Consider the following 25,139-nt stretch of genomic DNA (forward strand, 5'->3'; position numbering starts at 1 on the left):
ACACACTACAAAATCATTTTGTGGAAGGTGGAAGGAGTCTGTGTGCATGAATTGGGTAACAAGTATAAAAGTATGACAAATATTTTTCGAGTGTTTTGCAGAGCTTACAAAGCTCATTCACATGGCTATTCACTCAATAAACCAGCGTTATTTCTGCAATTAACACCCTTTGCAGCTATTTATATAACTCTTGAGATTTTTGAAAAATGCCCTTTGTTAATTGGAACTGAATGCAGCCAAATTCTTCCAGGACATGTGCTTGTACAGCTTTCACTGAGGAAAGCACCCAATTACATATGAGTATACCCCAGGCAGAACTGAAATATGTTGAGTTGAATCTTTTCTCTGGCTAGTGGTTATCATCTGAACTGTGTTCTTCTCAAAGCTTTATTACACTGCCATGAAAATACTGAGCTTAAGTCTGCTGACGGGAAGCAAGTAATCTGTTCATTCTTTAACGGTGTATTCATGCTTCCAGGTCAATAGGGTCATCTTACAAGATCCTGAAGGTTTGTACACAGTAGAATTAGAAAGTTTATGGTTGAATTTGCCTAGCTAAGTATCTTAGCTATTCAGTTGTCCTCAGCGGAACTTTGTTAAAGGGTATATTTTCATTATTTCTTGCCAAATTTTAAAGCATGGCATGTCGTATTGCAAAAACTAAGTCATTTTCCCATGGGAGGAGGGGGACAACTACCAAAGCACCTATTATATATCTTTCATTGTATTTATTTTTAAAAAATATAAAAAGGTATTGCCAGGTGAGTAAAATGTTTTAGTTTGAATCTAAATAATAATCTTTCAGAAGGTGTATAATCAAGCAAAAGAAGAAACTTTGGGTATTCTTCCATAGGTTGAAGAATGGTTATGTCCACATGTATTTAAAAAACAAAGAGGCAGTAATTTAAATTGCAGATTTAACGTCTTTAAAACAAAGGGCACAGTTTGTAATTGAGGAAGTGTCTGGTTGATGTAAGGGAAAACCAAAAATGCAGGTTTCGAAAGAGATTTTTTTTTATGCTTGAATTATCTGGTTTGTTTGCTCCAACGATATAATCACCAGCTTTCCCCCTTATGTTAAAAAGTATCATAGTATGGTAGGGAAAGCCCTACATGTCCCAGAATGTGTCCAACTGGTCTCCATGGAGTGATCCTCTGACTAGCTGCAAACAAACTGTCATATGCTTCACATTACACTCAAACCATTGTAATATACAGGGGTGGGGAGGGAAATGGCCACAAACTCTTTGCAGCAATTTCCATGAAGATAATGGAGTCTATTAGTCCACCTCGTGACGCTGGACTGGCCTTGATACTTGCTTTGGGTAAAGGAACATTAGCAATCATGATGCAAGCAGAAGCTTGAAAAGCATTTATGCAACGGGTCCTCTCTTGCTGCTTTTTTGGAAATAAGCTGCTCAGTTGAGCTGAGATCTCCCTTCCATTGAGCTCAACCTTTCTGGTGAAACAAATAGTTTAATTAAAATATGGTTTTTGATAGGAGATATTTATATTTATTGAAAAGGAGATTTGTGAAAGTCATGGAAAAAAAATGCATTCCTGAATGTGTCCTGGAGGAAAACAAAGTAAGTCCAAAAGAAACAAGACAATAGCTTATAAAATATACAAGGGGGTCCCAACTAACAAATGGTTGTATGGTAATAGTTATTTACAAGTCAGTTGTCTGGATCTTAGAATATGTATCCATGTATCTATCATAGTGTCTGGCACATGGCTGGTACTCAAGAAATAGTTCTCGAATGAATGAATGAACACATGAATACAGGAATGAACGAATGTAAAGTATAAACGGTGTTCTATTCCTTGACCTATAACTAGAAAGAAACTTGATGTGCGTTGTTAGTTTTATATGTTAAATTGGCTAGGTCATAGTATCCAGTTATTCAATTAAACACTAATCTAGGTGAAGATATTTTTTAGATATGGTTAACAATTACAATTAGGTGACTTTAAGTAAAGGAGATTATCCTTGAGAATCTGAGAGAGACTCTCATTCAATCAGTTGAAAGGCTTTAAGAGCAAAACTGAGAAAGGGAGAAGGAAACAGAGAGGAAGAGAGAAAGTGAGAGAGAGAGGTCAACAATTGGTAGGGTATGTAGAAGTTTATTGCACTATTATTGCAACTTTTTGAAGGTATAAAATTTTTTTCAAAATCAAAAATTTTTTTAAATGCAGGAGGAAGGTAAATGGAGTAAAAGTGTTCAAAGTCCTCAGACTGTCCAGGAAGTGGTAAATGTACTTATTTATACTAAAATTTTAATTAATCAAGGATTCATCTTGTAACTGTTGGATGACCACTAAAAGAGTAGTAGTAAAAGAATAACTAAGAAGCTATGGGGGCCGGGAGCAATGGAATAATAAGAAATAATTACTCCAAAAGAAAGCAAAAAAAGCGAGGGGAAAAAAGAACATAGAACACATGGTATAAAATAGAAAACAAACAGTAAGATGATAGATATAAATACAAATATATTAGTAATTACATTAATTGTAAAACAGACTACTCTAAATAAAGGAGTATAATTGTCAGACTGAATTAAAAAATGATTCTGTTTTCATAATGAAAGTAAGACGTTATTTGCCTTTTTCACTCTGGTGACGTTTGCATTGATGGTGGAAAAAGCAATGGTGGGGAAAACTGCTGACACCACAGTCCAAGTCAAGGCAATGACACCAAACTGCAGCAATAGCCATTATCCTCTTCACTGCCAGGCACCTGCCAAAAAAAAGGGGGGGGGGGAGGAATCAGTTTCACTTATGAATATCCTTGATAAAGCATTAAACATTATTATGAATCTAATTTTCAAGTACAGTTCTTTTTAATACAGAAGGGATCTTAGCAGTCTTCTTCCCCTGTTCTATTCTCACATACAAATCACCTCTTCAGGATTCTAATAAATGGTCAGTAAGTTCTGGGTTATATGCTGCAAGCATTAGGGAATGTGTTCCTTGTAACAGAGTAAGAGAGATTACCTATTCTTACTGTCATCGCCCTGATCAGCCCCTTAGCACCCCCAGAAAACAAGTGCTCACTTCTCAGCAAAGCCAACTGTGCCATCCTTGGCCATGATAGTTGCTGAAGGCAACATTTCAGCAACATCCTAATACCTTGGAAAATGTTTCATTTGGTTAAAAAAGCTGGAGAATTCATAAAAGTTATAAACCAGATAATACTGAAAGAGCCAGGAGTTTACCATGTTTAAGGTAGTCAAATCCACATTTTGTTTAACTTTATAATAAGCACATACAAATTGATAAACTATAGCTCACTCCACAATTTACACAACACATAAATTTTAACACATCCTCTAAATTTACTTTCAAAAACTATAATATGCATATCACTAAGGCTAAGAATTGTGGAAAATGCAATTACATGTACAACAATAATTGCCCTTAAGCAGCTTAGAGTACTGTGCCTTTCCTATAGACTCCTGGTAACTTTTACTCTGTCCATCGCTAAGAAGTAAACTGTCTTTGCTTTTCTGACTAGTAACCACCATGGTGAGACAGAACTAGCATCTCAGAAAACAAACAAACAAACAAATAAAGCCAAGAATAAAACAGTTGATACTCTGTTTAGATTGTTTACATGATATGAAAATGCCAGCCATATTTAATATTAGTTACAAAGACTCAAGGAGCCAAAATTGTATCTGATGATCTTTAGGATTATATTTTTAGAGAGAATACTTCTGACAAAGTTACATTTCTTACATTCCAACTATTATCAAGGATTCTCAGGGCAAAAACCCGCCTCACCAACTTCTCTGGTGGATCTTACTTATAAAGTATGTTTCACCAGCAAAATGGGACATATTCTGGCAAACATGGGGGTTTGTGGGTACACAATCATGGCAAACAAGCAGTGGATATTTGCATTGCTTATTTTGTGTTGGATTTACCAAAAAGCATAAAAGATTTCTACAATCTCTGATGGCCAGCTCTATCCATCAATATCCAGTAGGTGTTTCCAATTTTGAAAGTGATGGGAATCACGTCACAGAAGATTTTTTTTTTAAATGACTTCAAATAAATAGTCAATAAGTTTGGGAATGACATAGAAAAATCTAGCCAATCTAATTTCTTAGAAAACTAAAAGCTGAAGAAGCCCAAATTTGAATTGGACAAACTAAAAAACAGTAGTTTGGGAAAATTTTCTGGGGAATAAAAACAATGCCTAGCCTAACAAAAGATGGTGATAGATTTAAGCTACAGACCCAAGAATCTTAAAAACAGAACTTTTAAATGCTGACAAGAAAGACTTCTTATGAGGAAGGTGGGAAGCAGGCGAGTGGTTAAGAGAACATGACATACACTATTTAAATGTTAAATAAAATTTTCTGTCCTCAGAGAATCTATTATCTTCACTTCACGTACCCTCTTTGCTTTATTGTCTTTAACTTCTTTGCCAAATGCTAGTCAACACTTGTTTAAATTTTTTCCTTCACAGGATACTAACAATAAAACTTTTATTTTAAAAAATTTCAGTCAGTGTATGTACAATCATATACTTATATACCAGTTAAAAAGGATCATGGAAACCAAATCAGGAATCGATGAGAAAATAGTCATGTCCAAAAATAAAAACTCATTTTTAAAAATCAACCACGTAATGTTAGTAACACTAAGCATTTACTGGGGCTTACTATGTGCCAGGCACCCTCTAGCATTCATCATGGACTCTCACACTTAAGGCTTACAACAAATCTGAGTCAGTGGGGTCCTCTGAGAAGCAGATGGAGTTGGGAATGTAAATGGTTTATTGGGGGACAATGCCTGTGAAAGAGAAAAGGTGGAAAAGGCAGGATTGGGCAGGGACTGTTCAGACCACAGTGCAGATCTGACGCTTATGAAAGGGAGCAGCAGCAGGCTGGGCGGTGGGAGCCTCAGACAGCTCTGCAGTTTTACCAGGTCTTGGCCATCAGGAACTCGGGAGCAACGTTTTGCCCATTAGAGGAGTCTCATCTTGGGCCGAAATGACTATGCTCAGACCCCACTGAGCCCAGTGACTGGCAGGGGGCTCACAACCTTGAAGGTCACAACCTTGCTTCAAAATCTGGGGTAGATCCTAACTGTGCTAATGGCTAAAGCACTCCTTAAAGCTGAACAGCTGGCTGGGTTTTTTGAAGGAAGATCTGAGGCAAGATCTGAGGAAGATCTGGCATACCTCTTGAAGGAAGATCTGAGGAATCTGGCATACCTCGTGGTTGCCACAATGAGGTAGGTTTTATTATGATCCCATTTTTCAGAGAAAAACAAAGCACCGAGGTTATGTAAATTTTCCAAAGTTACACAACTAGTAAAGAGCTAATAAACGTCTCCTATTTTCCTTGTGGCTGATAGTAAAAATTATTTTATAATTTATTGGAGTTTTTAGAAATGTTCAACTTTCATCAGTAAGTCATTAAAATTGCTTTTTTTAATAGTAAGTATTCCATGTTGGTTTTAAACCTGCAAAGGATACAAAAAGACTATCACGTAAAAGTTTTTATTTTAAAAGCAAAATGATGTGGAAGAATATATTCCGAGTTCCAGAAATGTTTTAGACTTATTTTCTCCCCAATCAAAAGGCACTGTTGTTTTTAACAATTAAATCTCTGCGCTGCAGTCAAAAGTGCTAAGTTTCAATGTGGATGAAGAGTTTACAACACAGTTTTAAACATCTGAAAACTAGAATTGCAGGAAAGTGCTTGGAGACCCATAATTACAGTAGCACTCCCAGGTGCTGCTGTAACAATTTTATTGTCAACACACTGGTCTTTTTTACTTCCTTCACTAGGGAGGTAAGAAGGGCCAGAGGAAATAGTCAAGCTGCAGGCAGTGTATCAGTTATATGTACCATTTGCCTAATGACATTTTCTAAATCGATTTCTTTATTACCTAGAGACCCTTCGCTTCCCCTTCAATTTTGGTGTTTTCCTGACTCTGAGGAAACCACAATTTTGGGCAAGCCAGAGAGTCCAAGTGGAACAGGCCTTCAGAATTTCTAGACTCATCCATTTTGGCCAATTCTTTCACCATAATTTAATTATGGGAAAGAGGAAGGGGAGAGGAAACCTAGGGAGGCAAATTTTAGAGCTAGAATTGGAATCACTTTTGTCATGAAAAACAATCCTTCTGGCTCTTGAGTTTTGTTTTTAACATAACTTAAAAAAAATACATCAGTTTATTGTGAAAAAATCAGAGAATACAAGGAGGCAAAAAAAAACCCACTGCCCGGAGCTATCTACATTTTAGTGTATGCCTTTCCATAAATTGCTATATTAAATTGCTATATTAAATATAGCAATTTAGTGGACAATCTTTGTAGCCAAATTTTTTTTGTAATTTTTGAGATAAATTTCACAAAACAAAATTTACCATTTTAACCACATGAGAGTATACAAGTTTTTAGTCAGAGGTTTTTAGTATATTTACAAGGTTTGGCAACCATTACCACTACCTAATTCCAGAATATTTCCATCATCCCAAAAAGAAACCTCATAATATTAGCATTTCCCCCAACCCCTGTCAACCACTAATCTGCTTTCTGTCTCTACAAGTTTACCTGTCCTGGACACTTTATATAAATGTTATTATGCTACATGTGGCCTTTTGTGTCTGGCTTCTTTTACTTAGCAAACTATCTTCAAGATGCACCCATGTTGTGGTATGTATCAGTACTTCATTCCCTTTTGTGGCTGGATAACACTCAATTGTATGAAGAAACCGCATTTTATTTAACCATTCAACAGTTGATAGACATTTGAGTTGTTTCTACCTTTTGACTATTGTGAATAGTGATACTATGAATATTTTTGTATAAGTTTTTGTGTGGGCATATGTTTTTAATTCTCTTGCGTATAATTCTCTAGTATATACCTAGAAGTGGAATTGCTGTGTTTATGTGGTAACTCTATAACTTTTTAGGGAACCACCAGAACCACCTTCCCACCAGCAATATATAAGGGTTCTAATTTCTCCATCCTCACCAACATTTATTTTCCTGTTTTTAAATTATTGTTATAGCTGTCCTAGTAGGTGTGAATTAGTATCTAATTGTGGTTTTGATTTACAATTTCCTAATGACTAATGAAGTTGAACATCTTTTCAATGGGTTTATTGACCATTTGTCTATCTTCTTTAAAGAAATATTTGCAAATATTTCTCCCATTCTATGCATTGTCTTTTCACTTTCTTGATAGTGTCCTTTAATGAGCAAAAGTTTTTAATTTTGATGAAGTCCAATTTATACATTATTTTCTTTCATTGTTGTGCTTTTAGTGTCATATTTAAGAAACTGTTGCCTAATCCAAGATCATGAAGATTTATACCTAAAGTTTCCTTCTAAGAGTTTTAGCTCTTACGTTTAGGTCTTTGATCTACTTTGAGTTGATTTTTGTATATGGTAAGAGGTAAGGATCCAAATTCATTCTTCTGTGTAAGCTAAATCTTATACAATCTTAAGTATCTACTTTGGACATGTTCCTAGAAAAAGGAACATACAATGCTTCAGTTTTAAACATAGAAGTTGGATTTCTAATTCCAGTCACAGTTCCATCAACAATGAAGATGAAAGAGGCAAAGTGTACTCTCTAACAAAACATTGTGTTTTCTTTGTAAGCAAAGGACTAAAAATCAACAAGAAATTATTGGACTGCTGCCTAAGTCTTTTGCCAGTGCTATTTCTGTTTGTTACCTCTGCTATCTTAGTTACTTTTGTCTGGTGCTTTCCAGAATCATCACTGTGAGGTTTCATTTGGGACCTTAACTGTCAGATCACTGTGGCTGAGTTTTATCTCTTTTGAAACATTCTACACAAAGATATGGCATAGAGGAGTGGGTGAATACACAGGCTCTTCACAAACAAGAAACTGAAGAAACCATTTCTAGTTATCAACCCTTGCTCATTAAGAAAATAAATTTCCCTTTATCCTCTTATTTTCCAAATATGGATTAACTCCTCTTTCCCTAAACTTTTTTTTTTCTTTGAGCAACAAAATAGAAACCATTAACGTTCCCATCTCTTCTCCCTGACAGTATTTCATCACCACTGATTAAACTGCAGGGTAAAAACCTCCTTGACTCTTCTACCAGCTACTGACTTGGAAAACTGCTTATGTAGCAACGGAACATAAACCACTACTGAAAAAAAGCAGGAACTAGATATTGAGATGTGGAGCAGAAGACAAAAGACCAAGGCTATTCATGGATATTGGATTGAGGGTAGAGAGGTGGATTTACAAGTGGTTTTTGTTTGTTTGTTTGTTTGTTTGTTTGTTTGTTTTAGTTTGTTACCGTATTTGCCGGCGTATAAGACGATTTTTTGGCCCCGAAAAATATGCCTCCAAGTGGGGGGGTCGTCTTATACGCCAGGTACACTTCAGATAGACTGCCCATAGTGCTTGCCCTGTGCCATAGTGGCCTCCCGATGCCCGCCCACTTCATTCCACATACCGTTCAGGCATCAGCAGCACTGCTGGGTGTATGCTCGGCTGTTATGCGATTTGGCTGTTATGCGATTTTACCACACTCGCAAAATCGCACACAGCTGAGCATACACCCAGTATGATAGCGCAAAATCGCGAATCGCGATACCATACTGGGTGTATGGTCGGCTGTGGGCGATTTTGCGAGTGTGGTAAATTCGGGTTACCGTATATTTCTTTACATATGCATTGAAGATTCGCGATTTTGTGCTATCATGGTGCCTGTTAGAATGTTGAAGAGCTCGCACTTGCGCACTAGTGAGGTCCCAGGGAGATGCTGATGCAAGGGTGGACCAGACTGCTATAGTGACAGGGCGGGCAAACAGGGAGCAGGGACCAATCAAATCAGGCTTTGTATACAGCCAACAGCCAACCACAATACTGCACCATTGTACAGTACAGCATAGAAAATGTCGACCAGTCAAACCCCTATCATCCCTATCATGGCACCAGCCAAAAGAAAGAAGTATGATGCAAATTTTAAACTGAAAGTTATTTGGTGTGTGGAAGGTGTGCGGAAGAGGGGGTAGTCTTATACGGCGAGTATATAACAAACTCTGTATTTTGAGTGGAAATGTTAGGGGGTAGTCTTATACGCCCAGTCGTCTTATACGCCAGCAAATACGGTAAATCTTTACAATGAAAAAATATATATATTTCAAAAGCCAGACAGATTGGCTTCTTAGCTATCATTATTTTTTTCTGGTGTAAAGAGGGTCATGTTTAATGTACCCGTTGCACCCTACATAATGTGAAGATAATAGCCACTGTAAAGAAAAATTGTCTGTTTTACAACATAGTATTGGAAGTCCTCGCCAAAGCAATCAAAGAAATAAAAGGCATCCAAATTAGGAATGAAAAAGTTAAATTGTCACTCTTTGCAGATGACATGATGCTATATATAGGAAACCCTAATGACTCCACCAAAAAGCTATTAGAAACAATCAACGAATACAGTAAAGTTGCCGGCTACAAAACCAATGTACAAAACTCCATTACATGCCTATATACTAACAATGAAATCTCAGAAAAAGAAATAAAAAAACAATTCCTTTTGCAATTGCAACAAAAATAATAAAATACCTAGGAATAAATTTAACCAAGGATGCTAAAAACTATAAGACATTTTTAAGAGAAATTGAAGAAAACACAAAGAAATGGAAAGACATTCCGTGCTCATAGATTGGAAGAATCAACATAGTTAAAAATGGCCATATTACCCAAAGCAATATACAGATTTAATGCAATCCCCATCAAAATCCCAATGGCATTTTTTAAAGAATTAAAACAAAAAAATCATCAGATTTGTATGGAACCACAAAAGACCCTGAATAGCCAAAACAATCCTAAGAAAAAAGAACAATGCTGGAGGTATCATACTCCCTTACTTTAGCTTGTACTACAGGGCAACAATAATGAAAACAGCATGGTATTGGCAGAAAAACAGACACATAGACCAATGGAATAGAATTGAGAACCCAGACATAAACCCACATAAATATGGACAGATAATTTTTGACAAAGAAGCAAAAAACATACAATGGAGAAAAGACAGCCTCTTCAATAAATGGTGCTGGCAGAACTGGAAAGCCACATGCAAAACAATGAAACTGGACTGCTATCTCTCACCATGTACCCAAATTATTTCAAAATGGATCAAAGACTTAAAGCATAAGACCTGAAACAAACTGCATAGAAGAAAACATAGGTACTAAACTTATGGACCTTGGGTTCAAAGAGCATTTTATGAATTTGACTCCAAAGGCAAGGGAAGTAAAATCTAAAATAAATGAATAGACTATATCAAACTTAAAAGCTTCTGCACAGCAAAAGAAACCATCGACAAAATAAAGAGGAAATCAACTGAGTGGGGAAAGACTTTTGCAAAAAGTGCCTCCAACAAGGGGCTACTATCCAAAATATACAAGGAACTCATGAAACTCAACAACAGAAAAACAAACCACCCAATTGGAAAATGGGCAGAGGACCTGAAGAGACATTTCTCCAAAGAGGACATACAAATGGCAAATAGACATATGAAAAAATGCTCAACATCACTAATCATGAGAGAAATGCAAATAAAAAGTACAATAAGATATCATCTCACCCCAGTTAGAATGGCTACATCAACAAGACAAATAGTAACAAGTGTTGGAGAGGCTGTGGAGGAAAAGGAACCCTCATACACTGTTGGTGGGAATGCAGATTGGTGCAGCCACTATGGAAGGCAGTGTGGAGTTTCCTCAAAAAATTATGAATAGAATTACCATATGACCCAGCAATCCCTCTCCCGGGTATCTACCCAAAAAATCGGAAAACATTTATCCGTAAAGACATGTGTGCTCCAATGTTCATTGCAGCTTTGTTTACGGTGGCCAAGACATGGAAACAACCAAAATGTCCTTCGATAGATGAATGGATAAAGAAGTTGTGGTATATATACACAATGGAATACTATTCGGCGGTAAGGAAAGATGAAATAGGACCATTTGTGACAACATGGATGGGTCTTGAGATTATAATGCTAAGCAAAATAAGTCAGACAGAAAAAGTAGAGAACCATATAATTTCACTGATATGTGATATATAAACCCAAAACAACAAAAGAACAAGACAAACAACTGAAAGAACAAAAACTCATAGACATAGACAATAGTTTAGGCGTTACCAAGGGGTAAGAGAGGAGGAACGGGGCTCTAAAAGAGGGTAAATGGGGTCTAATATATGGTGATGGAAAGAGAACTGACTCTGGGTGGTGAACACACAATGTGCGATATAGATAATGTATTACAGAATTGTACACCTGAAATCTATGTGACTTTACTAACAATTGTCACCGCAATAAACTTTAAAGAAAAAATAAATAAATAGAAAAATTGTGTGAACTTATTCATATAATACATTACTCAAAACAAGAAGAAACCTGGGGTGGCCAGGTGGCTCAGTTCGTTAGAGCGCGAGCTCTGAACAACAGCATTGCTGGTTCAATTCCCACATGGGCCAGTGAACTGCGCCCTCCACAACGAGATTAAACAGCAGCCGCTGAGCTTCTGGAGGGGCGGCCAGAAGGGGGGCTCAGTTGGTTAGAGCGCGAGCTCTCAAAAACAAGGTTGTCAGTTCAATTCCCACCTGGGATGGTGGAAGATTGAAAAACAGTGACTGGACTTGGAGCTGAGCTGCGCCCTCCACAATTAGATTGAAGGACAACAACTTGGAGCTGATGGGCCCTGGAGAAACACACTGTTCCCCAATATTCCCCAATAAAAATTAAAGAAAAAAAGAAGAAACCTGTATATAACCAAGTAGTAACCGAGTTCTCTTACAATGTGAAAAAATAAATTAAATGTGGCCTTTAAATATAGTTGAAGCCTAAAAACTCTCTCCCTCAGATGAGTAAAAAGATAAAACCTCTTGATTCTCCAAGCTGTCTGGCACAGCTGATACTGGAAATATGCACTATGATAAGGGTCAAGTTGGCAGTATTTTCTGTAGAGAGCACACTTTGCAGTTTCAATTTGTACTTTATAAATCCCACGCAATACTGCTTTTCCGACCTCCTCTGATTGACTATTTTTTGCTCCCCTCCCTATGAATGGCAAGCCTCCTTTTCCATTACATATAAAAGCCATTTAACATATACCCTATAGCAAAGATTTCTTAAACAGGATATAAAAACATTAATCATAAAGAAAAAAGGTAATAAATTAGTCTGATTAAAATCAAGAACATCTGTGTTAGTGAACTTGACTGAGGAATCCTTTCATAATACATATAAATACATACGTACATCAAATCATAACATTGTGCATCTTACAATTTTGTCAATCACACGTCAGTAAAGCTGGGGGGAAAACAATTCCCACCCCAATTACGTATTTGAAAGTGTTTGCAACTACTACAAAAACTCAACAGTTCTCAGGTCTCAGTTCCTCCAAACCTGGAGTTGACCAAGCCACACACACCTTCTTACACCCCAAAATAAAATAAAATTAAGAACATCTGTTCAGAAGATACTAGTAAGAGATCTAAAAGACAACCTACAGTGTGGGAAAGAATTGCCATATACACACACATACACACACACCCTCAAAGGACTCATATCCAGAATACATAAAAAACTCTTACAAAGCAATAAAAAATGACAGAAGACACTGCAGACATTTCATGAGATGACATACACACAGCCAATAACCATATTAAAATTACTCAACTGATCAGTCATCAGGCATATATGAATTAAAACTAAACTGTGACCAGAATGGTTAAAATGAAAAGATGCAAAATAGCAGGTGTTGGCAAAGATACGGAGCAATCGGAACGCTCTCTCATACACTGCTGGTAGGGTACAAAATGGTACAGACACTTAGGAAAACCATTTATCAATAACTCCTAAAACTGAACATATGCGTATCCTATGATGCAAAAATTCCACTCCTAATATATATCAAACAGAAATCCATCCATATGATAACCAGAAGATATGTGCTAAAATGTTCATTGAAGATAACCAAATATCTATGAAAAAATATGATACTTTCACATGATGAAATATTATATAGCAAGGAGAATAAATGTTCTAAAACTATATGCAACAATATAGGTGAATCTCACAAACAAGGTTGAGCAAAAAAATATCCAGACAGAAAAGAGGACACGCTATATAATTTCATATACATAAAGTGTGCAAACAGGCAAAATTAATTTACATTTTTAGAAGTAAGGGAAAGGAACAGAGGGAGCCTTCTGGAAAACTGGTCATGTTCCATTTCTTAACATGGATGAAAGTTACATGAGTGTGCTCAGTTAGGAAAATTCACTGAGCTGTACATTTATGAAAGTGCTCTTCTCGTGAAGTATTAGGTTGGTGCAAAAGTAATTGCGGTTTTTGCAATTATTTTTAACCTTTTAAACCGCAATTACTTTTGCACCAATTTAATATTATACATTGATAAAAAGTTTGAAAATAAACGTACCCAAAGAAGCTTAAATTTTTTAGAGGCTAAATTGTTTCTTTTATCTATAAATACGTTTCAAATTATCTTTCAGTTTCTCATATTTCTACTTACAGAAATTCTGGATATTTGCATCAAAATTGTTTCTTCCTAGTTGGCCTTTCTGAGCCTCTGCTTCCTCATCTGTAAAATGAGGGCAATAGTCGAGTTTATTAAAAACTTTAGTTTTAAAGTAGTTTTTAAAAGACAATGTGATTTTTAAAGTGCACAAAATACTCAATAGGTGGTCACCTGCTATCTCCCCCTGAACCAGTGGGACTTGTTTAGAAACCCTTTCCATGTGCTAACTAGCACCCTGTGCTTACTCCGTGGTAGCATTTCTTAGTGTCTATTTTGCAAGATTATAAGGCCCCTGACAGCAGTGATAGCGTGTAGTACACCACAATATTCCAGTGCCTAGTTCAGTATCTGGTGTGGAATAAGAATTCAATTATTTATTAAATAGATGATTGAGTAAATTTCTAACACTTCGCAACATCTATTATTTTATTTAGTTATACAATCACATTCATTTTGCCTGAAACAAGCTTTCTTAGTTTCTACCATCCACTAACAATTTTTCCTAAAATGCTCTGACTTGATTCTGTTCCAAGAGAACCTCTTTCTACTATTTCCTCATATTCTTTATTATCTGTCAAGTTAGGGCAGCTGTGTAGCTTCATTTTTACAACTGCTTAATCTAAATAACTGATTTTTCTACCCTCCACTCTTAACCTTCCTTACAAATCCTGGCAAGCAGTTTTATCTGTCCCAGCCTATTTCAGCGCCCTGAATAGTTTTGGCAAATGTGGAGACCTATCCTTGATGAATAAACCAGTTTGGTCATTCCTACTATTTTCTATGGAGTTTCAACATGATTAAAAAAATATAATTTGGGGCTAAGAATTGTGGGTATCCAATTGAATGGTAGGCAAAGGAAGAAACTAGAAGTCCCCATGTAAAGTCAGGGTTTTTCTTTTCTCCTTTCCATCAATGACAAGGCACACTTAATAACTTTATTCCTGAGGGAGGATATCCCATTCTGAAAAACACACCACTCTATGTGATAAAGGCAGAGAGGAAACATTACACTGTGGGAGAGGAAACAACCATTTGATAAGCATGTAATTTAAGACAGTTCTGGCAACTGTCATTCCTCCTTCTCCCTCAAATCTAGGAAAGGTCCATAGACCCACTTTCTCTAACATTTCACCAAAATGATCTCTTGGACTTGAAAACAAACAGCCCCCACTACCAGCCCTCCATCATCTATAGTCTCTAGAGCAGTGATTTTCAAATATTCTTAAACTTCCTATTGACATGCAGTACATATACAGAGAAGTACGTAACTCTCTCAATCAGTAAAAAATGAGTATGTACCCGTTCTAAAATAAACTATGAATATATAGCACTGTGCTAATATTATAAAACATTTAAAACATAAGAGGAAAATCAGTCTTAAAAGTTCTTCATCACAAGAAAAAAAATTTTTTTAACTGTATGGTGACGGACGTTACGTGGTGATCATTTCATAATATATACAAATATCAAATCATTGTTGTATACCTGAAACGAATATAACATATGATGACTATACCTCAATTTCTAAAATTAGGAGAAAAGAGAATGATGAAAACTTAGGGGTTCTAATTTTTACTTTGCATACCTCAATGGATCAGTCTGTTTTACTACTTGGGAAACCCCAGCTGTACAGACAGTAGCAACATGCTACAGTAACATCCAGATCAAACAGAGGCTCTAGGGAGGGCTTGATAACTTCTGGCCTCAACTGTGTGGCATCAACTTAATCTCCAAAAACCATACTGAACAGACATCCAGGCTGTCCTCAACCTTTAGGACTATCCACAGCATCCGTGATATTCAAGAACTGAGTCCCACAATAGTGTGTATTTATTCACAATGGCAGTCTTCTGGGAAAAGGGCATTTGGAGAAGGAGCACAAGTATGTTTTCGTTCTCCTTTGTGAGAATTTTAAATTAACTGCAGAAAACGGTAAGGGTTGACTGTTAGTTATTAAAGATTAAAATGATCTCGGTCAAAATAAAATAGAAACAGATTTTCCAAACATTTTTACATACATTTCTAAGCTTTACATTTAAGCGAAAATAACGATTTAGCCGTCAGTAAAGTAGTGAATTAGCTCCAGCTTTAGCTCTGTCACTAAGGAGGCAGGTAAAATGAAGGTGCTAAACTGGATGATCCTAAAACATCCTCAGAGCACTGTGTGTGACTAGCACCACCTCGTGGACATTCATGTAGTACCATGTTTCCCCAAAAATAAGACCTGGCAGGACAATCAGCTCTAATGCGTCTTTTGGAGCTAAAATTAATATAAGACGCGGTCTTATATAAGACCCGGTCTTACAGTAAAACATAAGACGTGGCCTGATATAAGACCCGGTCTTACAGTAAAATAAGACTGGTTCTTATATTAACTTTACTCCAAAAGACGCATTAGAGTTGATTGTCTGGCTAGCTCTTATTTTCGGGGAAACACGGTAATAAGTATGATAAGGGAAGCTATATGGCCAGGATAAAAAACTTGCCAGTTAAAATAATAGAAAAGGGCTTAGTTTTTACTGGCAGTTCTACATGGCAGCCTGCTCAATAATTCAGTTTACTGAGAATATATGAAATGGTCTTTGTTTTTCAGAAGAAAATGAAAATTAGAACGTTTACCTATGACAGATTCCTTCCTTTTAACAATCGACAGACTGACATCCCCAGGATGCTCTATAAACAGCCAAAGATATTCCTACTGCATCGCTCATTTTGGTTTATTGGGAAAAGAAAGAAAATGTTACAGACCTGAAATCTGTCTAATGGAGACTTTAAGAAGCAGAGTCTCAAGCTACTGGAGCCAAAAACCCCCCTGAAACTGCACTCCAGTGACATTCTTTGGCGCCAGCATAACTGGAGGAAGGGGGCAGCATTTCTGGTAGTGTGAATGGTGCTCCCTTGGAGTTGTTCCAGGCTAGGCTGGCCAAAGCAGGCAGCTAAGTGGCTTGGCTTAAACTAACTGAAGATTTGGGTCTTGAGGCTAAGAAGTATATTGTACTAGTTCAGCATGTTTTATGAATTGGTTCCATAGTACTTTTAGCACAACCAAATTTTACCCTTCCAGTATCATCCTTGAGAGCCTATCTTGGCCACTCCCTGGATTTCAGCACATTTTTGTGTAGCTTAATTATATCTGGCATTGCTTTATGCCCTCTAAACAATTTCCCATTCCTGGGATTCACGTGCTACCAAAGCATAATAATCTTGTAGTGAATATATTTTCTCTTTTAAACACAAATTTAAGAATATTTTAGGGATTTTTTTTGGGGGGTTGGGGGGAGAGGGGATAGGTGTCTTTATGTGAACTGTTTAAGACCTTTCCAGTGTTCACTGTAACTACAGATAATAAAAGAAGTTTCATTCCTACCATACCAATTAGACCTGTGTTAGATTAAAAGGACAAAAGATGGTACAAACCTATCACTGTGCACCCATCGCAGGCCAGGTCCTTCATGATGCATTCTATCATTTTATACTTACAAGTGTGCTATTATTTCTCCCACTTCACAGCGGAGGAAATGAGCTCAGAGAAAATTTATCAGAGATCATAAAGCCATTAAGTACCAAAACCAAGGTTTGAATTCAAGTCTACTGACTCTAATTCCATTGTTTCTTCATCTGCCCTGGTGACATTAATAAGCTCATGTGCCAAACATAATCCTACCGCCTATTCACATCTTTACCTCTGAATGGGAACTACAGAGAAATCAAGAAAATAAAAGTCAAATGCAATTAAATGGCAAGAATAAGCACAACGACCTTAGTGGGATAGGCTCCTCAATGGACCTAAGGATTACATCTCTCACCTCAAGGGGACTACTCAGAACCATTCATAGGGTCTTGGACATAGGTGCTCAATAAATACTTGAATAACATGTTTAAAGCCTCACACTGTCACCCCACAGATTATTTATTTACAAAAGAAAAAAATGTACTTTAAAATGGAAAGGTCTGGCAGTCACCATCTTAACCTAGTGATCAATCTTGGCATCACTGGCAGTGGGGGAACTTGATACTGTGTGCCTCTTGATGTGATGCAATGAGATGAACCACACAGCCCAGGCTATATTCTTGCCAGAAAGTGTAATCCAAATCTAAGAAAACCACTATAAAAAATCCAGGCTATGGGAAGTATACAACTGACTTGTATACTTCAAAAAGTTCAATGTCATGAAGGGAAGGGCGGGCGGGAAGTACGACTATTCCAGATCAAAAGAGGAGAGACAGAACCAAATGTATGCATAAACCCTGACTAGATCCTGGATGAGGATCTAATTTTCAAAGACGTTTTGGGACAATACGGGCAACTTATTCCATACAGATGATCATACTAGATATTACTGAGTTATTGTTAATCATCTCAGGTGTGGCAATGGCATTGTGGTTTTATGTAGAATATCCTTATTCCTAGGAGAGGAATGCTTAAGTATTCAGGGATGAAGCGTCATATCGTCACCTTTCTGCAGAACAAATTAAATGAAGTACATGTGGTTAAAATATTAACAGTTGGTGATCTAGGGGGTTATACTACTGTATTACCCTTTCATTTTTTTCAGTATGTTAAAATTTTACAGATTTAATATTTAAATTCTTAAAATTCATCAAGACCATTAGCATAAATTCAACTCTTCTACCAACATGACCTCCAAATATACAAAATTATAATCAATCAGTGAACTGATGTTTATTGTGCTCCTACTTACATACTAACAACCACTGCTCTAGACCTTTGGAGCTATAGTGGTGAAGAGATGGTTGTTTTCATGGACCCCATGGGCCCTACTTAGCATACTTGCGTGTGCATGTGTGTGTGGTGTGTTGGGGGTGGAGTAGCTGTTCGGGAAGCATTCCCCATGTGGTGGCTAAGCAGAAACCTAAAAAATAAGTAGGTGTTGCCTAGTTCTAGGATGGTGAGGATACGGATCAGAGATGTAAAGGCACTAATGATGGCGTTGGTCAATCAGGAGAGTGACAGGAATACTTACCGTTTCCCCCAATCTCCCACTTTTTTCACATGGCCTGTCTCTTCGTTCCATTACACTTCCCTCAACCCTTCAGACCTAGGGGTAGTAACAGCACCCAATACTACTAGCCCCACTGTTACCAGCCCTGAGAACTGGACTCTCCCTTGGGGTTTCCCTACACCCTGTGTACAGCTTTGTAAAGTCCCTTTATTAAACTTCCCTCAAATTATCCAATTTCAGTAGGCTATCTATTTCTGCCAGCACCCTGGCTGACAAAAAGCTCTGGAGATAAACTTGGGAAATGCCTGCATATTTTAGTTATTTGGGACAGTAGGAATGGATGTGGTCTGGGAAGAGGGCTGAGGATGAACCCTGGACCAATGAAGCATCTGAAGTAGGAAAAACTGGAAATTGCAATGTTATCAGCCAAGAATATTTCAAAAAATGAAGTACAAATTATATCAAGAGCTGTCGAGAGGCTGGAGGAAGAGAATGAGTGCTTTGGATTTCCCCATGAGAAAGTCATCAGTGACCCTTGGAGTAGTAGGGGCAGAATCAACACTGGAATGATTGTAAAGGAGGCAAATACACTTGTTACCTTAAAAAAAAAAGACATAATTGTTCAGTTTCTCATTTTAACTACCAGTGATTCACTGCAGAATCATGCGATTTTTGAGTCTTAATTTTTGAGATTTAAGTATAAACATAAAACCACCACTCTTCCTTGCAGTTACAAAAAACCAATACCTGGACAGTGCAAAAGTTAGTATGTTATAGAAGTGTAGAGAAGTGAAGTTCTAAAACAGTAAATTATCCAGCCTCCACCCTTTCAGGCACTGAGACAAAGGGCAGGCTTTGCCAAAATCTTTTCAGTCTCTGTAAACTGAAAGATTAAGCTTTTACACTGAAGCCTGCAACGAGGTATGTTCAAGACCCCTGACTCAACATACAATAGTAAGCAGTTTCTAACCCGGGTGCAAGATATTTGAAACCTAACGCATTCTCACGATCACAATGAGTAACCAAATCCACAGCTGAGAAATTGTTAGAACCCTTAGATCCCTTTCTTTGAGAACATGAGCCTGTGAAATTATCTATCTTTGATCCAATTTGGCTTTCTCCTCCCTTCCCAGCTCACTGAACATCACACAAAAATGATTGCCAGGGCACAATGCTAAATCTGGGGCATTAGGAAACTAAACTGTTCTAGAAACGCTGAATCAAGAGGCTCCCTGGGTATCTTCCCTTCTTCACTGCAAAGCAGTTCTGGCTACCTTCATTTATCTTTAGAATACTGTTGTTTCACTAAACCTGGAGACTATTTTCTCCACAAAAAGACAGCATATAATGTTCTTTCAACATCAAAATTAAGGGACAAAATTTGATTAACTGATTAGACAGAGTAAAGATCAACCTCTCTGCAAGGGTAAATCTTGACCCTCATTTTCAGCCTTCAAAAAAGACCCAGGTAACCACCTTCAAATGCAGGGTAAGATGGCACCACTGCTACAGCAGGGACAGGGTTCAGTGTGCCAAGCAGAGGCTTTGGCATCAGGAAAGCTGATTTTATTTGTTACATGACCTCCTTGCACCTCCACTTACTCACCTGTGAACAGGCTTTTTTTTTTTTTTAACTTTGCAAGGTTTAAACAATGTCTAACCATGCCTGACCCATGAAGTGTTTGATAATGAAGCTCTTTTTCCAATTACTTGCTAGACAAAATGCCTGTATTATAGAATAAAGAGGCCCAATTTCAAGTGATTCGGTTAGGAAAAAAATAGGTGCTGTGGCAGGCAAAACTCCAAGTTGTCCCTCATGATCCCCACCCCCACCTCCTGATGTTGTATAATTCTCTCCACTTGAATGTGGGCTGTAACTGAGAAGTCGGTCTACTCACTAGACTAGCTGTGAAGACCTGCAGACTTGATGCGGCAAACGGCCATGCTGGGAGACCCCAGGTGGTAAAGAACTGAGGGGCCCCTCCAGCCAGTAAGATGTCTGGGCTCTCTATTCTAAAGCCACAGGAAAATTAATTGTGCAATCAACCTGAGCAAGTTTGAAAGTGGATTATTCCCGAGTCAGCTGGTGAGAATGCAACCCAGCTGACACCTTTCTTGCAGCCTTGTGAGACCCAGCTATGCTGTGCCTAAACAAAAACTGACATAAATTTTCTTTAATTCACTAAATTTGTGGTAATTTATTACACAGCAATAGATAATGTAAGTCCTGTCACCTTTCACTATCCTAGGTTAACTTGCTAACTTCATTGTAACTAGATTAGATGACAGCAAAATCACCTGGATTATCCTAAAGCAAGTTTAAACCCTAATAGTATAAAAAGTTTGGTCCACAGGATTTACCTTTCCCAGGTAATAAAAAATCTGTTTTTAAAACTTTGGTATAGATTACACCTATTTGGATTCCTCATAATTCTGTGAAGTAAATTATTTTATAGATGTTTGGAGGCTCACAAAGGCCAACTGACTCAAATAGCAACTAAGGTGCAGACCCAAGAACCCAGGTCTGACCCCATGCCAAATCCATCTTTCCCTATAACCAATTTTTAGTTTTCCCTAAAGTCTCAATGATGCTTTCCACTACGCCCATAGACAATAGTAATAAAACCAAATGAAAGACATTAAAACACTGGATGGATAACTATGTGGCACATATATAGATACAATGGAATATTATGCAGCAATATGAATGAAATCTTACCATTTGCAACATGGATAAACCTAGTGGGTATTATGCTACGTGAAATAAGTCAGACAGAGAACGACAGATACCATATGGTTACACTTATATGTGGAATCTAAAAAATGCAAACAAACCAAAAACAGACACCAAAGGGATGGCTACCAGAGGGGAGGGGCCAATGGGATGGGTGAAAAAGGTAAAGAGGAATATAATAATATTGTAATATGTAGTAAGTTTGTACAGTGACAGATTATTACTAGAATTAGGGGGGGTGATCATATCGTAAGGTATAAAAAAATGTCAAATCACTGTATTGTACACCTGAAACTAATATTTCATACCAACTATACTTAAATAGAAACAAAACCAAAAAATACTGGAGACATTTTGCCCTTCATTGTTAAAATCATCTTATCAACTAGGTTAATTATTGTGTATGTCAGTTAAAATGTCTTTTATTTCAAAGTCTTTATTTCTCAGTAAAGAACACTTTTTTCCTTCATGGCTGATTATGATATTAAGGGCTTAGACTGAATATCTATGAGGGACAAAAACATAACTTATTCTTACCTAAGAACACCTTTCAAACAAAGCCACAAAACAGCTTCTTTTGTTTTCTAATAAGACTAAATTTATTCAATAACCTAGTAAAAGTTTTGATTATAAGTATCCAACAGTATAAAAAGTACAAAACAGATCTGTTGATTTCTAATATATTAATACAAAGTGCATGACTACATACAGTACATCCTACAGGCAAAGAGGTGGAAGGGGAAAAAGAAGACTTGTGGTTGAGGTCTAGTAATAAATAAATAAATACAGAAGTAGAGATGATCCATATTATAGTATATTCTACCACCAATACTGCAGCCAAAATGTACAAAAAAAAAAAAAAAGACAAAGAACCATTTCAAAATAACTCAGGAGGAAGGTGATAATGGCTGGGACTCTTGTAATACACGGCTGTGGGAGAGCCGACCCAACTGACTGTGTAATCTGTGCATATGGTGGCTTGTAGTTTTCTCCAAAAGGAAAAAATACAAAATTTTAAGTTTAGATCAAGAACTATAAAACTACAGGGGGCCCATAAAAAGTGGCTCACTCCTTGTTATTTATACTATCCAATTTTTAAAATCCAGCTTTAAAAATAAGCACTGATTCATTTTATTATAAGGTAGGCAAATGACCCTCCCTCGTTATGATAAACCTGAACTGGTAATATATTTTTTCTGAACTTTGAGAAAAGAGGCAATGTGAATACTTTGGTTTGGATTCAAGTAAGAGGTTTTTAATAGATTTTAGAATTGAAGGGCTCTACGTTCAGGCCTTAACATCTAACATCTCAATGTTTAGAAAGCCTGACTGAAAGAAGCCAAACCAAAACCATCCCACTGAGCATTCACACACACCTCTTTTTTTACTAAGAGTGAAAAAAGAACCCAAACCCTAATACGTTAAAACAAGTCAAACAACCACTCTACACAGATAAAACCTTCACAAAGGTCAACTGAAGTAATCCAGAGCTAAAACTGAATTGTGCAGATTTTCAATGAAGTCACCAGTCATGTAATACAAACAAAAGTCAATTATTTACACACTCAGCAAGGCCTCTAAGAAATATGCCCCAAGAAGCATTAACCTTTGTTTTTTGTGTGTGTGCCATCCTGAAGGCTTGCACACATTTTATTTTTCAGATAATTTAATATTTTTAATAGAGTGTGTTCTCTACAATGTGGTAATGCTTTGGTACTATTCATATAAGATTGCCTATCCTAAAGACTTGATATTTCCACCCAAGAGGAGCTTTGATTCTGCTTTAGAAGTTTCATATAAATTAAAATATCAAATATCATTATGAGGGAGGTGACACAGGATACAACATATACAGTCCAGTTACCTCTTTGTATATATTCAGAAATTAACTCCTTCAAGGTATTTGCACCAGAGAGCTTAGTCTGTCCTGCTTAATATTCAGTAGTACAGGTTTCTAATCATCAGAACCTTGGCAAGACCTTAATATTTCAAAAGTATTAACAACTACCTCTAGGGGCAAGTCCATGTTACTGAGTTATGACAAATTTATTATCATGAAGGAAAACAAGTGTAGCCAGCCATCTTTAAAAATGCCCCAACCACTGCTTCTCAATATAGAAAGACTAAAACTACATACGTTTGTTTATCATACAACAAATCCCATCTCTGTCCCCTGAAATTCCCCTAGTTTCATTCATTAGAAGGGGATTAAAAAAAAAAAGACTTAAAGAGCACTTTACAGCAGCATTCAGCTTTCCTATGAAATACTCAGCATCTTAAATATTATGTACACGTCTTTTTTTCTTGTAGTATGCTAGATACTGGCTTCAGAGTTTGTGGAACGTGAGGAAAACAACCCATTCAAAACTATTCTAGAAATTGTCTTTTGGCAGAATAGCAAGGATCCACGTTAACAAGAGGAGGGTCATTTTGTTGCCTTTTTCCCCCCTAAAATTTAAATCGCTTTTTGTTCCCCTTCTCCATAAACCTCAGTCACCACTCCTGAGTGGACATGGGCAGAGGCTCTGGCCCCTGCTCCTCCGGCTTCTCAGCAGCGGCTTTCTTATTGCTGCAGCAAGGCTTGAATAGATGTGTGTCAATGAGGACTTCCCCAAAACGACCTTTATAGATAATTCCACAACATATTTTCTGTCTAAAAGAAAAAAATGGAGAGAAAACAAAATTTATTAATATGGCAAAAAAGTAGAAATACGAAAAAAAAAACAAAAAACACAAAGAAATCTACTCATCATTATAGCCAGTAAAACATGATCAATGGTTCTACTTCCAGTCTCATCACACTGCAAATGAAAGGGCTCCTCGAGTAACCCCAAGTGTCTGTATAATGGAAATTACTCAGCTCTCTTAAATCCCACATTGGAATTTTATCAAATATGAAAGTGAAAGAAAGCATTCTGAGACAGCAGTCAGTTTAGAGGCTGCTCCAAAAGTTGTAAACTGTTTCCTCCAAAACCCACCAATTCTTTATGAAGTCCCCCTGAATGCCTCACTCCAATCCCACCCCATGCCATCTCATTCTCTCCTCAATTTTAGGTTTAGCACTCCTTTTCTTTATACTTCATGGTTTTACCACGTTTGTATCTCTAAACATAATTGCTTAGTTATCTCATATATATAAAATAGTTATACATCATATACAAAACAATAGTTATCATATATATATATAAAATCAGGTAACAATGGTTTATGTGTAATATTTATGGAATATATAAATATGGAACCACTGCATGCTGCAAATTTTTTGCTCAGCACTGAAGCTCATACATATCATTACATAGATCTACATTTCATTTTAATTTCTGCATAGTATTTCATCTTGTGATTATACCACAATTTATTTATTCATTCTCCTTGTGATGGGACAATTTTTGCTATTACAAACATCAGTGCCATATGCCTAAAAGTTTTTTCTAGGTTATGTTGCTGGAATATAGGAATGGGAACATGCTCAATTTTACTCGAAAATGCCAATTATTTATCAACGTGGTTCCTTTCTATTCCTATTTTTCTAAAGGTTTTATTTTAAACCTTGAAGGTATGTTCAAATTTATTAAACATCTTCAATATACCACTAAGATGACAGGCATTTTTTTCCCCTCCTTTAGAAATTGTCCAAGTGGCAAATTATATTAGTTGATTTTCTAATGTCTGAACCAACCTTACATGTCTAGAATAATCTAATCTGGTCATGATAACACTGTTTTAGTATCAACATTACGTTAGCTTCATAGAATGCTTGGGGCCTATGCCCTCTTTTATCCATAATATGGAAAAGCCAGTTACATATAGTTATATAGATTAGAATTATTTGTTCTTAAAGTGTTTGATAGAACTTCCCTATCTGGACCCGGGATTT

General features: G+C 36.8%; 1 protein-coding gene across 5 annotated transcripts in view; it reads right to left on the reverse strand.

Moving 5' to 3' along the window:
* Nucleotides 1-1,019: 1,019 nt before the first annotated feature.
* Nucleotides 1,020-25,139, reverse strand: part of SINHCAF (SIN3-HDAC complex associated factor) — a 48,359-nt gene continuing 24,239 nt past the window's right edge. For 3 of the 5 annotated variants that reach the window (XM_081059615.1, XM_081059616.1, XM_081059614.1), the window contains exon 6: nucleotides 20,161-23,915. In XM_081059615.1, the coding sequence (XP_080915741.1) occupies nucleotides 23,756-23,915 (160 nt within the window). In that variant the 3' untranslated portion in view covers nucleotides 20,161-23,755. Of the gene's footprint in view, nucleotides 2,738-20,160; nucleotides 23,916-25,139 lie in introns of those variants that run through there. The other 2 variants (XM_081059617.1, XM_081059613.1) reach the window with 2 other exon arrangements.

Source organism: Rhinolophus hipposideros (genome assembly GCF_964194185.1).
Source record: "Rhinolophus hipposideros genome assembly, chromosome: 9".
Classification (NCBI taxonomy): domain Eukaryota; kingdom Metazoa; phylum Chordata; class Mammalia; order Chiroptera; family Rhinolophidae; genus Rhinolophus; species Rhinolophus hipposideros.